Below are 15,760 nucleotides of genomic sequence, written 5' to 3'. Positions count from 1 at the left end.
CCGGCCCCGCCGCAGGGCGGGAAGGGTGGGCGCGGGGTCTCATGGGGGTTGTAGTTCCCCCGGGAGACCTGGGCGGGCTGAGACTCATCGGGGGACCGGGAATGTTGAGCCCGGAAAAACACGGAATGATGGAATAGTTGGGGTGGGAAAAGCCCTCCAAGGCCATTGAGTCCAACCGTTCCCCCAGCACTGCCAAGGCCACCGCTATCCCATGTCCCCAGGTGCCACATCCACGTGGCTTTTAAATCCCTCCAGGGATGGGGACTCCATTGCTGCCCTGGGCAGCTGTGCCAGGGCTGGACAGCCCTTTCCAGGAAGGAATCTTCCCTTATTTCCAGTCTAAACCTCCCGTGGCACAGCCTGAGGCCGTTTCCCCTTGTCCTGTCCCTTGTTCCCTGGGAGCAGAGCCCGACCCCCCCTGGCTCCCCCCTCCTGTCAGGGAGTTGCAGAGCCAGAAGGTCCCCCCTGAGCCTCCTTTTCTCCAGGCTGAGCCCCCCCAGCTCCCTCAGCCCCTCCTGCTGCTCCAGCCCCTTCCCCAGCTCCATTCCCTTCCCTGCACACGCTCCAGCTCCTTGGCCTCCTGCCCACCCGGACACTCCTGGGCTCGTGTCCAGCCACCATCACCAGCACTCCCAGGGCCTTTCCCAGCTTTCCAGCCTCTCTGCCCCAAACCTAGGCTGTTGTGACCCAAAAAGGTACAGCCCCATTTGAATCAGAGATCAGGAAGCAGAGCCAGGCTTTTCACGGTGGTGCAGGATGAAGAGCAGTGGGAATGTGTTGAAACCAGAAAGGTTCAGAGCAGGTGTGAGAGGAACCTCCTCCCATTGAGGGCTGCCAGGCAGCGGGACAGGCTGCCCAGGGAGGTCGTGGAGGTCAAGCCCTGAGCAACCTGGTTGACTCCTGTCTTTGAGCAGGAGGTTGGACTGGAGAACCCCAGAGGTACCTTTCCACCAGAGGGATCCTCTAGTGAGCTTCCTTTTATCCATGCCTTTTACTTATCGGACAAAGGATTACACTTGATACAGAACACAAATGATTTCCCTTCTCTTAGGGATATGTTTCTAAGTGCAGCCATAGTGAGCTGTAGAAGCAACTTAGAGGCATTGATTCTCTTTCTTTCCTAGTTTTGAAGAACTGGTTAAAAGAGCCACCTGCCCAGTGTACTTCATCCTACATAAATGTGAGGGACTACATGTCATCCTTTCCCATCACACCCTACATTTCTGTCATCCAAGGGGATCTTCAGTCAGGCTGGTGGACTTCTCGCCACACATACCATATGCATCCAGAAATCATCAAAATATTCATTCCCTCAAGGCCAGGAGCTCTCAGCACCTCTGTGCCCTCAACAACTCCTCTGTGTCTGCCATGACAACAGGGCTAGGATCTACTGGATGACCCCAGACTGCTCCTCTGAAGCAGAGAGCCTCAGCAGACCTATTTATCTCGCCTTTTTGTTTTCACCATGGATCAGACTCAGAGAAAACAAACCTACATGTTTGTTTTCAGGTCAGCAGCACATCTGACAGACTTCCAAAACACACACTTTTCTAGGTCCTAGATTTTTTTCCAGAAAGGAATCATAAGCCTGGACTCTCCCTGTCAATAAGTTTACATGTTTTAAGAGTCAGGTGGAAGTGACTCAGACCCAGCCAGCTGAGATATGAGACAGAGCAGTTCTATTCACACCTCCCATCTTACAACCACTGTATTACTTTGGTTTGTTTGTTTGTTTGTTTTTTTCTCTTCTCCAACCTTCAGCTTCCCTGACATAAACACTTTCCCTCTTCCTGTGTCCCAGCCACACTTGGGAACTGTCATCTGCTGGGGAGATAATGGGATAACCTGGGCAAAGAAAAAGCACAGAGAGTACAAAACACCTGTTAATTGGGCTCTAAGATGCGTTGAATCCATTTTGCTTTGGCAAATGGTGAAAGAAGTTTCTCTAATGGGTAGCAATAGATGTAAGTGACAATAACCACATTGGTATCTGTCCTACAGCAAGATATGCTGAGGAAGGAATGGGCTTAAGGACCATTTTGAAAAATATCAGGATGCCTGTTTAGATTAGAGATTTTATTTTTTGCTGTGATGGCAGCAGAGAACTGTAAAGTCTCAAGGAGCCACTTTCAGAGTGATGAGGGAGGGCAGAGAAAGCAGTGAAGGCAGAGAGCCCTCAGTGTTCAGTGCTGAGGGCACGAGGGGAGTCATAAATTGAGGTTTTCTCCTCCTCCAGCGAGGAATCCTTCCCAGCTCACTACTTGTCCTCAAGGAAGGTGCACACCTGGAGAAGATCTGGAAAAAGAAAGGACAGGGAGAAGTTCAGATCCTGCCTTTAAACACTCTGGTCCCAACAGTGATGCCAACAATGTCATCACTTGAAAAATCCATGGTGTGCCACAAAAAAAGGGCAGTAACCACAGATCACTCTGGGCCCACACTGATGGGTCCAGGTGGGTTCTTTGTGCCATTTCTCCAAGTGTGTATTTTCTAAAGGTGAGAGAAAATCTTTTATTCATGTTGCTGCCAAAACAGCAGATTTTAAGTCTGTTCTCAGTTCACCCAAGGACCTTGGAGAAAAGTATAGTGGCATCCTTCTGAGTTATCCTCATTTTGCTTAAAAGGCATTAAATGGACAGTCCCAGAAGAAACTGTCCGTGCCTGCGAGGTAAGAACTGCAATTCAGAGAATTCCCCTTGGGCTGTTCCAGTTACCTGATGGATTGCAGGTGTTGAGGCTGGCAAGTGAAGCATAGTATTGATCTCCAAGGAATTCCTTGTACGATATTCCATCGCGGAGCTTCACCAGGCACTTGGTCAAGTCTTTAAACAGGAGATCCTTGGTTTCATATGCAAACATGTTGAAATCCTTATTCTTGATTCCTTTTGCTCCAAACAGTCTCTGAAATAAAGGCACAATGAGAAGAGAAGTAGAAAGCTGGCAGGATTCAGCTCATGCAAGCTTAACTCTTGGTTCTGGTTCTTCACCATCATCCTGGGGAGCCCCAAGCCAGGCTCTAGAAATTTAGGAGTGAATTTTCTGTCCATGTGCTTAGAGGAGGGATCTGTCATGGGTGGGCACATTTTCCCCCCCATTTTATCATGCAGAGCCCATCAGCAGGTGCTGCCAGGAGGTGTTGTGCCTTAGCCATGAGGTGGGAGCAAAAGGAACTGACCTCCCAAGGGCCTCTCAGCAGAGCCTGGATGGAGCAAATATTAACATTTACAGTGACAAATAGAGATGGTTTAACACACTTATGTTGGCCCCAGTGGCTGTAGGACTGTGTTTGTGCAGGGGGACTGCTGTGGGGGCTGAGCCTGACTCAGCTGTGGCAGAGACTGGGCACCCCAGAGGAGTTTCTGAGACACACCAGCAAGAGCAGAGCCCAGAAATGAGGTGATAAATTCATGTCACATAAGTGTAGTGTGACAGCAGCAGCTACTACGGTCCAGCTGTTCCCTGAAGTTGTATTTGCTAAGGTAGTAGAGGAGAAAGAATGGTTTGGGAGGGACGGAGGAAGGGCAAGGACAAGGGACAAGGCTGTCGCCCCATACCAGGTAAAATCTTCCATGTTACTCTGACCTGGGGAAAATCAGAGCATAAAGGCAATCCCAGGGCATTTCTCCCACTCTCAGCATTACAAACCTCTTGTCTCTCCAGCATCTCACGGACTTGTTTTGCTTTCTCAGGACGTGTCACCACGGCGTGTGTGGGAACTTTGGCCAGGTTGCACCTCCTGTAGTCCATGACATTTGCCCGTTGCCCATCAGTGCACAGCAACTCAAATTGGTCCATTTTCAGATCTTTGGCCCAGCTTTCTTTACTTTTGCCTTTACAGAGAAGGAGTTTGGAGATTCAGAGGTCTTGTGTAGCAGGAGAACATCAGCCTCACAACATCTGAGTAATAAGGCAGAAGGGGAAGGCAGCCCTGACACGAGCTGTGCAATAACCACGTACCATCAGTGTTCTCCTCGACGATGGAATGCTTAATAAAGGCCACATCCCCCTGCTCCACCAGACACCTGGGAAGTAGAAAGAGGCCAGGGAAGTAGAAAGAGGCCAGTGATGTGTGTGCTTGAATCCTGGCCCTTTCCTACAGATTTCATTTACACCTGTGTCTTATTTTGTACAATTAATCTCTGAGGACAGCCAGGTCTAGGAGTCCTGCCATGAATATTTTAAAGGTATCTGAAACACTTTACACTCCTTATCTGTATTAAAAGTGGAGCATTGCTGCCACTGCAGAAGGTCTTGTGTCTCTCCTGGTTTGCCTGGGGCATCAGGACATCAGTTTTACAGAATTCACAGATTTTGCATTATTTTTCAGGAAGCAAAGACAAAACATGTCACATACGTATAATATTACAGACATTGTGGTGGAACGGAGAAAAAGAGGAGGTCAGCAAATTAGTGTCAACCATGAGGCTGTGCTCCAACTGGGATCCACCCATAACCCCTGGGATTAGCCAGAGGCAGCCTGAGTGTTCCCAGCACTCACCGCAAAGCTCCAGTGTATCCATAGTACTGCTCGTGGCTGCTGGCGACGCACTTCTCCGGAGGGACCCCCCCAGAGCCCTTGCAGAGCTGGCAGAGGCGGGAGGTGGGAGGAGATCCGGGAGCACAGCCCTGGCTGAAGTATTCATCTGAAGGCAGGAATAGGGAAAAATTCACTTTTCCTCTCCTGGAAAGTTAGTTTTTGTTTTAATAACCTGAGTTAAATGCCCTGACTTCGTGTTACTGGTCAATGGGGAGATGGAAACCATGTGCATCTGGTTTTCACTGTGAAACTTGTGTCTTGTTATTATTGATAATTATTGTTATTGTTACCCAGAGCAGCTGTGGCTGCCCCATCCCTGGAAGTGTCCAAGGCCAGGTTGGACGGGGCTTGGAGCAACCTGGGCTCGTGGAAGGTGTCCCTTCCCATGGCAGGGGGTGGGACTGGATGGGCTTTAAGGTCTCTTCCAACTCAAATCATTCTGTGATTCTGTGATTCTACAAGGAAGCAGGGCCTAAGGCTTAAGTGCAATAGGCACTATCTTGGTGTAAAAAGAAGAATGTTTTCCCTGCAAACCTTTCCCAGCTCTCACAGAGCCAGCCTGAGCCTGCACGGCCTTTATGAGTCAGTAGAGCTGCACTTGGCAGCAATGCCAGAGCTCTGGGGGGAGAAGGGACAGTGAGAAAGGCAGGCAGAAGGATGGAGAGGCTGAGAATAAAACTTACTCTCACTAATACCTTTTTTTTGGTTAGAGATTTCTGTTTAATAATTGTGTTTATTTTGCCTTGGTCGATAACATTTCCAAATTATTTTTGTTGGACCATAATTCTCAATGCATTCTCAGGCAGTCAGATCAGTCCCTTTAAGTTTCTTGAATGAAATCAGCCTCTGTCCCCTGTTCTCAGCCCTCCCTCTCCCTCCCGAGTTTCATCCTTTAGCCCCACTCCACACCCTACACAAGCACCAGGGCAGCCCATATTCCATTTTTGGGAATACCTCTTCGTTGGGCTGCTGCAAAGGGAAGGGGAGATATGTGAATAGAAAGCAAAGCCCCCCAAGGCACCTGATGTGCTGTATCTTAATCTGAAGCAGCCACCAAGAGCCTAAAATTTTGCTCAGTGAAACCTTAAAAAACAGAGCCTTTCCCATTTTCCACCTCCAAGCAGGAATCTTTGAGGCACGAGAAACTTTGAAGAGCACATGAAGGAAGGGAAAACATTTTTGTGAGCAGATTCCCAGCTGGAAGAAATGGGTGCCAAACTGGACTCACCGAAGTTGCAGTTCCCTGTCCTGTTGTGAATCAGGCCCATGGGGATGTTCCAGCCGGCAGTTCTCCCCACGGCGGTGTGGCACGACTTCTTACCCTGCAGGTTGTTCCATGTGATATCTCTGTCAGATTTCTTCACAACAGCCACAGCAAAGTAGGTTGCTTTCAGAGAATAAAATAGAGGAGAATTAAGGCCTGACCCAAGGATCCCACCGTAATCCCTAAGGAGGCCAATGGCTTCTCTTGGAAATGGGCATATATGAACAGTAAACAGAAATACTTTGCACTTATACATTGTTGGCCGGGCAGCAACAATGGAAGTGTTTGTAGATGTGATGCATCTACTTCCACCATGCTTCTGGGAAATTATTATCCCTGACATTTCCCTGCCTACCCCGACTCTTGAGTATGCAAGAAGGCTGCAGCAAGACATAAATGAGGATTTCTTATCCCCTCTTGATTTCTTATTCTCTCTTTAGCAAAGGACAAAAACCTTCCCTCCTCTCCCCCTTCCCATTCCCAGAAAGAACAATTCCCTAATGCTACAGCCCAGGCCGTCTTTCCCTGTTCAAGCCCTGATGCTGCTGTGATGTGACCACGCAAATCTCTGCTGTTACTGTTTGCTTTGCCTTGGTATCTCCCTGCAGACCCAGACTGTTAAACCTGACTCCCAAAATTTTAATATCTACATTGGACACCGTGGCTCTTTGTGTGGAGACAGGCCATTTGTTTTCCACTCATGCCTGCATATATTTTACTGCTTATATCCCTCAGGACTGTTTTCTGTCCCTCTGTTGGCAGTAATTACCTGGTTCTTCTTCCGATTCACTGCAGTGGTTCTCTGTGGGAGAGGAAAAGAAGAAGATACTGAGCAGAAGAGAACTCAAAGCCAAAAATAGGATCAAGCTCACTAATTTCTGGAGAAACTTCATTCTAGAAGTGACTCTTTCAGGAATGCCTTGTGCATCAAAAGAACAAAAGCACGGCCTCCAGCTGCTCCTCTGAGCTAAAACAACTGGTTTTACTGAGACCAGTACTAAAGGGTCGGGACAGGATGTGAACAGAACTAAAACAAAGAAGAGAGGAGTTGGAGGTTGCCATGTTCTCAGCTATCCATGCCTGCTCTCCTCCCACCTCATGGAAAGACGAGATGAGTGCTGAGCAGAGTTGCCTCATGTATTTTCTGCAGGACAGCACTGAATCTGTGTTCTAGACTCCAGAATAAACCCAGCGCTTTGGCACCAGCCCATTCCCCACCACCTGAGCTCTGAGGGACAGAAGGGGCTGTGCTTACCCTCATAGCTCTCTGCTACCACTGGCACCAAGCCACACATGCCGGCAGTGTAGACAAAGCCTCCGTCCAGGCTGATGGCATCTGCTTCACCTTTCTGCAACAGTAATGGAACACTGTGTGTCCCCAGGCCAGGGCTTTTCAGAGATCAGACTGTAAAAGAAGCAGCTGGAGAGTTCACAGTGAGAAGAAAAGGAGAAAAAAAAGCCATACCATGATCTTCATGATGCATTCCTTGGTGTCTTCTGCCACAATGCACTCCACCTCCCCGTTGCTCATCACGCTCCAGACGTCACACTTCTTCTTCTCATCCCTGCCTATCGCACACCACTGGGTCTTGTTCCCTCTGCGGCTGGGGGTCAGGCGGTCTGGAAAGCCAGGGGAAAACCAGGATAAGCCCAGAGCCCTATGGAGCAAATGGGCCACTTCCTGGGTGGGAAGTCCGTGGGACTCGGCCATGAAAACGCCTGTACACACCGACCTGCTGCTGCTGGGGCAAGATGTTCCTGTCTAATGAGCTGGCATGAGGAGAAAGGGTGATTCGTAAGCTGAAGGATGCTCAAAAACCAACTTACAGATCTGAAAGGCGAATTTCTGCATAACACAGGCCACTCAGGCAGATTTCTGTTAGCTAAAACAGCATGACCACTAAACCCCCATGTGTTAATAATACTTGGTATTGCTGCCTATAATATATCTCACATTTCTCCACTCCTCACAGCCCAGACAACCATGAGACTAAGACCAGACTGAGCTGGGTAATTACAACCTAGTTATGCCTCTGTGAAACAGCATTTGAATAATCTGATATTATGTGAAGTCCATAAATGCCACTTCACAGAAGTGAGGTACTTTTAATTGTACTATTCATTCTGAGTGAGTTTCAGAGATACACTTGTGGGGTGTTTGACTTTCAGAAAGCCATCAGTAAATGCTTGGTGAGTCTAGCTGTTTCCCTCAAGTGTCCAGTGCTGGACCTGGTGTTCCAGGTTCTTCCCTCTTTTTGCATCCAGCAGTGGCTTTTCTGAGAAGCAGTTTTGACCATGCCCAATCTCTCATAACTTGTATGGAGTGTGTGCAAATTTTCTGTCTTTGTCACAGTGGTGATGATGTTATTTTGGGTTTGGACTCAACAAATTCCTTTTGTAAGTGATGTTTGTGAAGATTATGTGATTACATGGGAAATATTTTGCAGATGATAAACCTGTGTCTGAAAAAATCGTGTTCCTTTTGCCCAGACATATTTGCCAATGCCAGTACTTCCACACACTGACAGGACTTTGGTGTTTCATGCCCTGCCTACCTTTCTGAAGGCTCTGGATGGCACCATAATAGTCAAAGCCCAGGTAGAGCTGGGTATCCATCAGTGATGGGATTCGCTTCAGCTGAACTGCAGAATCTTTGAAAAGCAAGTCTTTGAGGGCTGGATCCTTCTTGCCAGGTGGCCCAAAGAGGTGGAAGGTGCTGGTTGTGCCCACGCCAAATTTTTCCTGGCACAGGGGAAAAATAATCAGCATATGACCATAACCAAAACTCTTGGAAAGCTGGAGAGAGCAACCAAAGCCAGAGGAGAGAAGAGGGGATGCTGTGGGAAGAAAGGAGAGAACAATGATACCTGTGCTTTGGAGAGGAAGTTCCAGATGTCATTGACCTTGTTGTCATCTCGAGCCATCACAGCGTGGGCAGGAACCCTGGCCCAGTGACAGGCTTTGTAGTTGTCCACGGGCTGGCGGGTGCCATCCAGACACAGAAGCTCGTACTCCTCCTTCTCATTCGGGGCATTTTCTGGAGGAAGGGAGGAACCATGAGTTGCATCACCATGAAAATAGACCAAAAAATCCCGTCTAGGGAAGCTTTGTAATTAATTTGTTTCTGCTGGAGCTCAGGGGAGAATTCTTTGCAGGAGACAGGTTGCAGTGGGACTGGGGTCACGGTGGTTGTACAAAAGCAATGCCTGAGGAGGAGAGATCGTCTCTGCCTCTGTCATGACTAATCCAACAGTAAGAGGATTTATGTGCAAATGGATACAAATAGGTTTACAAACAGCATACAAATGGATTAAACAGGTCAGGAGCTGCACCTGGTCTGTGAAGACCATTAGGTAACTAAGGTCAAGGCTGAAGAAAAAGCCCAGGACTGAGGTCACAAGGTTACAAGAGAATTCAGGTGGGAAGGGACCTCTGGTCCAAGCTCCTGCTCAAGGCAGGGGCAGACCAGGTTGCTCCAGATGGATCTTGAAACCCTTCAAGGATGGAGAATGCACAGCTGTCCTGGGAAAACTATCCCATTATTTTCTTGTCCTCAAGGGGAAAAAAATTCCCCTTGTATCTGGTCCCCAGGCTGACCAAGTTCCCCCCACAGAGCATCTCCTTGCAGGACAGTTGTCCCTGCCCCATGACAGCCTTGGTGACCCTCCACTGAGCTCACTGCAGGTCCTGGACATGCAAGGCCATCCTCCATCTCCAAGAAGTACAGAGTCAGTGAACTCTGACTGTGGGTGAATTCCCTCCAAAATCCCTCCCAGAGGGATGGGTGACCTGCTCAATTGCTCACATTACAGCTGGCTCTGAGATACGGCACTAAACAGGTTTTCCATATACAAAGAAGAACCTCAGAGAAGAAAAAGTGGACCCACCGTAATCCTGTTTCTCAATAACAAGGATGGCTTAGTCCAGAATGCACAAAACATGTTTCAAGAGATGAAAGAAGAGGTTTTGGGCCAACATGGGGAGGAATGAAAGCTGCACAGTGTAGGCGAATTGCAGGATGGAGTGGCAGCGAGATATTGGACTAGAAAGAGGAGAAACAAGAGATCTTGCAGGCTTACCTTGAACAGTTGTGTGTTTCACAAAAGCCACGTCTCCTTTTCCTTCTTTCAGACAGCTGCAGGGGGGAGGAACAGAAGAGAGGTTAGAAAAATAGACACTGTGGCTCTCTATCTCCTGTTTCAGCAAATTATTTTTGGCACAAACAGCAGCCATAGAGAAGTGGTTTTCCCAAAAAAAAAAAAAAAGCTATGCTGGCAGGGAAGAAATGATAATGGCAGAGAAGTAATTCAGTCCTCTCAGGACCCCCGAATACAGCATGGCCCTCCCTGGTTTAATGAAAACTTCCACGTGTCAGAGCTAGAATATTTCCCCAAAGGACAAATAACTCTCACTCACTGAAAAGCTCCAGAATATCCAGAATAAGGTCCCGTGCGGGACATTTTGGTTTTGGAGTCCCCCTTGCACTGACGGTACAGTTTGGGTTCAGTGGTGGCACCGGGGACGCAGCTGGCAGAGAAAAAATTGGCCACGGCTGTGGGTGAGAAACGAGCAATAGTGAGTCAGAAATTCACTTTTAGAAGGATGGGAAGGGAGGGGATGCACAAGGAATGCCAGTGCCCTGTGAGCCATCTCTGGACCCCCCCAGAACATTGGGCAACATCTCTTTCACTGTACCACCACCCCTGCCTTGACTCCCACCGTCGATCCGCCCCTGCCACTTCACCTTGCTCAATGGAGCCCGAGTCTTTGCCATCCCACTCAATGTCTCCCCGGTGGATGAGGATCCCAATCGGGATGTTCCAGCCAGCAGACCTGCCCAGGCCTGTGTGGCAGGAGGTCTTTCCCCTCAGTTCATTTATTGTGAAGTCTGTCCCCTTCTTCACGACGGCCACGGCATAGTAGCTGGTGGTGGATCCTGCAGTGCAGGAAAAAGCAATAAAGCAATGAAAAAAAAGCAATAAAGCAATGTCCCCAGGACTTGGGGACATTTCAAATCCTACTAAACCCCCTATTTCAGGGAACAAAGTGCTGCACTTCCATATAACTAGCAATTTGTTTGAATGCTTATGGTTTTCTCATTTTCTTAGGGATGAGCTACACTGCCAATATTGAACCAGTGCTGTGCATTTCAACTAATAAAAAGTGAGCTGAAAATACTATCACACTCAAAGTGCCTTGCCACAGGACAGACATTAGATGTACCATAGTTTTGTAAGGAGCTTCAACAAGTCTTTTTGGCAAATCTCCCCTGGCAAGTCTCTTCTCAAATGCTGTTGCCCACTGAAGCATATACGCAAGCTCTGTGAGACTGAAAGTCCAATTTTAATCTTTAAAATTATACCTAGTCCATGGATACAGTGACTGAGTTTTAGGGGTGGTAGAGACCTCAGCCTTCCATTTAATATCTCTTTTTCTTAGCTCCCATGTTGAGAACTACTCTGCCATTTTGCTTTGATCCTGCACATTGTGTACAAACAGGCTGAACTCCAGGGCAGAGGTCAAAAGAGATTGGCAGCTTTGGATGTGGTGAGGAAATAGCAACTGTTTGGCTCCCAGGAGAAAGATGGGAGAGATGAAGGATTGTACAGCAAGTGAGTAGGGATGGAGACATGGATCTAACTCCTATCAGAAGGGATGGTGCAGAGCACTTTTTATACTTCTATTTTTTTTTTCCTGGGTATTGCCCACACTTCTTGCCTCAGTGATCTCAACTGGGTGTTTCTCCCCAACCACTTATAATACTGTTGCCTCTTCAATGATTTTTTTTTGTCTTGCTCACTGCACAGGGGGGTACACAGTTTATCTGTGCCATCTAGCTCCATGTTTTACCCTCACGGTTCAAGGCCACTGAAAGCAGAAGATCTCTGGGACCAGCACAATTTTAATGCCATGCTTCAGAAGGACCATGATTTCTGCTCATGGTGCTCTCCATCCCATCATGGGATCAGAGACTTTCACTGCAGCAAACAACAGAAATGGGTCACTGGCTCTACCCCTTTCCACTGCAGTGACACTGTGGCTGTGGGTGATGATCCACATTTTACTGAACTGCCCCCTACCCCTTCCCCTCTGAGATCTGTAGTCCAGGGGCAATATTTTGGACCCTCAACTGAAATAATATGGGAACTCTGCATGGAAAGGATGGCCTTTGCATTCTCAGTTTGTTACCACCACTTGGCTTAAAAACACTGCATGAAAATGTACCTTCGCTGTGTTCATAGACTTCAGCAGCAATGGGCTTCAGCTTGTAGGGGGCAAGGCCTGCCTCAAAAACTTGACCTCCATCCAAGCTAATGGCATCTGCTTCATTATTCTAAACAACAAAGAGATTTCATCAATTAACTAAGAGCAGGAAAAACTCTTTCCAGAGTCTCTCCTGGATCCTTGTGGATGACTCCTTCTCTACAGGAGGGTCACAGGTAACAACCAGTGACTGAAAGAAAACTTCATCTCCGGGTGCAATAGGCTGCTGAAACATCCTCAGTGCCCAGGTATTTGCAGCCCACTCACCGAGATGGCTTTTATGCAGTCGAGGTACGTTGCTTTCTGCAGGCAACTCAATGCAAAGTTGTCTTGTTGCATGTGGTCCCTCAGGGTATTGCATTTGTTCTCTTCTGCTGAGGATATTGTGCACCACTTGATGTTTGTCTTTGGGGGCGCAGCAGAACAGAAAGCTACAGAAAGAACCAGAAATAAGTAGTCTGAGAGGGGTGGACAGGCATTGATCAGAGAGAAACAGCATCTTTGCGAGTACAAGGTCTCTGGTACCCTGCTGTCACAGCCTTGGGTGACGGTGAGGTGCAGGATCTCCCTTGCACACCTCCTGAGCCATGTAGGAAGGTCCTTTCTTTCTTGCACCATCAGAAATGTCTGAGAGGATCATTCCTGTCCCTGGACAATCATGATTCAAGCAGCCTGGGCTTACAGCAACATCCACAGGATAAGAACAAATCCACACACTTCAATAGAAGAAATTAAGCTCAAGCTTTTGCAAAAATGGAGAGCAAAGGCAGACACCGAAGCAGGGCCTTTGCAAATAACCCCAGAGGGAGAGCAGCTCTGACCTGGCCAGGCTGTGTGCAGAACTCTGCTACTTTCACCCCCTTGGCAGCTGGATGATCTGATATATTTAACTGTCTCTTTATATCTCACCTCCCCCACTACACCCACAAACAGAGATGCCACAGCACCACCATAGTCCTTCTACGAGTCCCCCAGTCAGTAAATGCAGCTGCGTGGCTGTTCTGGGAGAGCAGAGCACAGCAAAGACCTCAGGTAGACACAGACTCACACCTTCTCCAGCAACCTGAACCCCAGAAATGCTGGAAACTTGCAGTTCAAGGATGTGGCCAGCTTGTGCTGACCCTTAACTTTGCCCCTTCCCAGCAGGGCTGTGCAGACCGAGAGGTCGCTTGCACAGTGCGCTCCCTCCAAACCCCCCATGGCATATTTCATTCAAACATCTCAGATTAATGTGTGCTCTTTCCCTTTTCTCTTTCACCTCTGAAATTTCTTCTCTGTACTCGAGCCATAACCCTGCCAGCAAACCTACTTTTTGAGCCATAACCTTACCAGCAGATGCCTCCCCTCCTCCCAGTGGAGGTGCTGAATTTGGTCACCAATCTTTAGCCTTAATTTCTGCTGCCATCATTTATGTTTTTCAAGTCTTGGCCATGGTCACCTTATTCTAATGCTGGCAACCATCCTTTCCAGGGTAGAGGCTGGATGGGGACCTCCTGAGGGAGTCAGTCCAGCTGCATTGGTGACATTGGGAGGGTAATGGGACCTGAGTGCCTTTGCCACTCTTGCAGGGCTTCTGGGAAACCTCTTGGCTCCTTCATTCAGGGGAGAAAGAGAAGCCATAAAAAACAGCCTTGTGTGCTAATACTCAGAAAAGGTGCTCAAGGACTTTCCAATGCCCGTGACACAGGTAGCAATTCCCACCAGAAGACATTGACCCCCACCACACTTTATAGGGGGTCAGAAGAGACCTGCTACCTACTCCCAGAAGGGCATCCCTCTTTCCCTTTCCAGGTCAGGTGTAGACAGCAGCTACCTGCCCATGCCTGCCAGAGCTGTGAGCAGAAAGAGAGGAAAGAATCACTCCAAGCAGAGTCAGCCCTGCAGCAGCACAATTTTGGCATAAAACACACAGGAACCCAAGAAAAGTGCAGCTGCAGCAGCAGGACAGAGCCCCGCAGGAGCAGAGGGGGAAGCAAAGGGACTCTTTCATTATTTAACCTCAATTTTAGTGTCACTATCTTCAGGTTTAACCCAGCACATGTGGGTTAAAATGTACCAGCCAGTCTTGCAGTAGTCTCTCCCCCCGTGGCTGAGCCCATGCTCCTCTCCTGGCACAACTGTTGGCTGGAGGATGATTTTTCCCTTCACCCTGTGACAGCAGGAGTGTGGAGCCTCTCCTGAGGAGTCCCCTCCGTGGTGATGGGTGCCGATCATCCCTTCTCCCTGCCTGGCAGCTCGCTGTGGGGAGCTACAGCCCTTCCCCCCAGCCCCCACGGGCTGCCCAAGGAGAAAGCTGCTATCACTAACACTCAAAATACTCAAAATACATCCTCATTGACAGATCCATAGCAGCCAAAGCCAACACCACTTTATGTCCTGGCTTTTACTTAACAGCTGCCTGGGTCTGAAGAAGCCTTGTCTAGGGCGAAGCCCGGGTCCACAATGGTTTTGACTTCCTTTCCCCAAGCACTGCTTTCGGCAGACACTTACCCACTATCCCGAAGGACAGCACAGTGGAAAGTAGGAGTTTCATACTTGAGCAGGGAGTCGGGTGCCGAGGAGGGGCAGCAGCAGCCTTGGTCACAGACTGTCCCCTCCAAGTCTGTGATGGCTCTGGAGCTGCTTTCTCTCTCTTTTATAGAGGAACAGCCTCGGCTGTGTTTGCATAAGCAATGACCTAACACTGTTTGTCCTTCCTTGTTTCTCAATAGCTCTTAAATCGCCCCCCTCCCTAGATCAGCCCATTTTTAGGAAGCCTTTCACTTTGGCACTGAACCCTTCCGCTGGCAGGAGTCAGAGGCAAAGTGCTTTGAATTTTACAAGGGGCTTCGGATGGAAAATTCCCAAGATGTGACATTTGAATTCCCCTCAGGGCTGAAACACCACAGGAGGGGCTATTTTCTTTGTGTTGCCCACCCCCTGCCTTGTCCAGAACTAATCTCAGAAAGTCCCTGTTGGATCCAGCCCTGGGTTTTGTGTGTTTGCCAGTAACTGCTGCTGTGGTGTCCACGGCCCTTTGGCTCAAAGCATCGAGTGCCTGCCTGTTCCCTTGCACTCTCTTGGCAATGGCAGAGGGGTTGAAAGGCAGTAAATGATTCCTACACATGATCTGGCTCCTTGCACAGGCAAAGAAAGCCAACAGCAGTGACCAGACAGCTCGATAAGTGCTCTGCAGCCAGAAGGAAGCGTCACACTGCACCTTGATAAGTTTTTGGGATGAACCTGGGAAGAAATGCTGAGATTAGCAGTCACCCTCCTCCCCCTTCCTCTGCAAACTCTCTCCATCCAATTGTGTCGCTCCTGACCTATCCCCCTGCAGCCAGGACCAGTGGGGCATGGCTTGGTTGATGAAGGTCAGCCTTCGTGATGCTATCCCAGCTTCAGTGTCCCCATCTCTGCTGCAAGGTGCAGGACCAGCCTCAGATTGACTTGGGCACACAGTCTGAGAGTCCCTGGACCGCACCAGCCCTCTAGACAACTTCTAGGGCTGGTCCACCCACGGTGCCCACCCAACACAAGCTACAAGAGTGCTATTGGAGGCCCAGCTCCCAGGCTTGGTCTCAAGAGCACTGCCCTCCCTTGGAGAGAGGATCTCCTGGATTCCCTGCACAGGTCCCTCCTCCCCCGTAACCTTCACCCTCTTACATGGCTAGGTTGTCTCTCCTTCCCTCCTCCCAGCAGGCCCAGGGCAAAGG

General features: G+C 48.9%; 2 protein-coding genes across 2 annotated transcripts in view; one reads left to right on the top strand and one right to left on the bottom strand.

Moving 5' to 3' along the window:
* LOC127468692 (transcription cofactor HES-6-like) overlaps window positions 1–15,760 on the top strand; it is a 182,725-nt gene that overhangs the window by 978 nt on the left and 165,987 nt on the right. The gene's annotated exons all lie outside the window — the stretch shown is intronic.
* TF (transferrin) lies at window positions 2,062–14,890 on the bottom strand. Its single transcript, XM_051782078.1, has 17 exons — window positions 14,556–14,890; window positions 12,333–12,496; window positions 12,027–12,135; window positions 10,546–10,737; window positions 10,218–10,353; window positions 9,881–9,936; window positions 8,669–8,838; window positions 8,357–8,543; window positions 7,267–7,421; window positions 7,057–7,150; window positions 6,571–6,603; window positions 5,766–5,924; window positions 4,499–4,643; window positions 3,958–4,022; window positions 3,646–3,830; window positions 2,715–2,901; window positions 2,062–2,295 (listed from the first exon to the last, which is right to left on the bottom strand). The coding sequence occupies exons 1-17, from the start codon at window positions 14,596–14,598 to the stop codon at window positions 2,258–2,260; spliced, it is 2,118 nt and encodes a 705-aa protein (XP_051638038.1). The 5' UTR covers window positions 14,599–14,890; the 3' UTR covers window positions 2,062–2,257.

This window comes from Manacus candei, unplaced genomic scaffold, assembly GCF_025592945.1.
Source record: "Manacus candei isolate 608988 ecotype Guabito, Panama unplaced genomic scaffold, ASM2559294v1 h1tg000015l, whole genome shotgun sequence".
NCBI classification, from domain to species: domain Eukaryota; kingdom Metazoa; phylum Chordata; class Aves; order Passeriformes; family Pipridae; genus Manacus; species Manacus candei.
This window is presented reverse-complemented; position numbering and strand designations above follow the sequence as displayed.

Bases quoted from the DNA above. Each gene is read 5' to 3' on its own strand.
- TF (XM_051782078.1), bottom strand. From the start codon at position 14,598: ATGAAACTCCTACTTTCCACTGTGCTGTCCTTCGGGATAGTGG. The intron at 12,136-12,332 runs GTGAGTGGGCTG...TTTGTTGTTTAG, and splicing joins ACTGCATAAAAGCCATCTCG to AATAATGAAGCAGATGCCAT. The intron at 2,902-3,645 runs GTTTGTAATGCT...CCTTTATTTCAG, and splicing joins AGATGCTGGAGAGACAAGAG to AGACTGTTTGGAGCAAAAGG.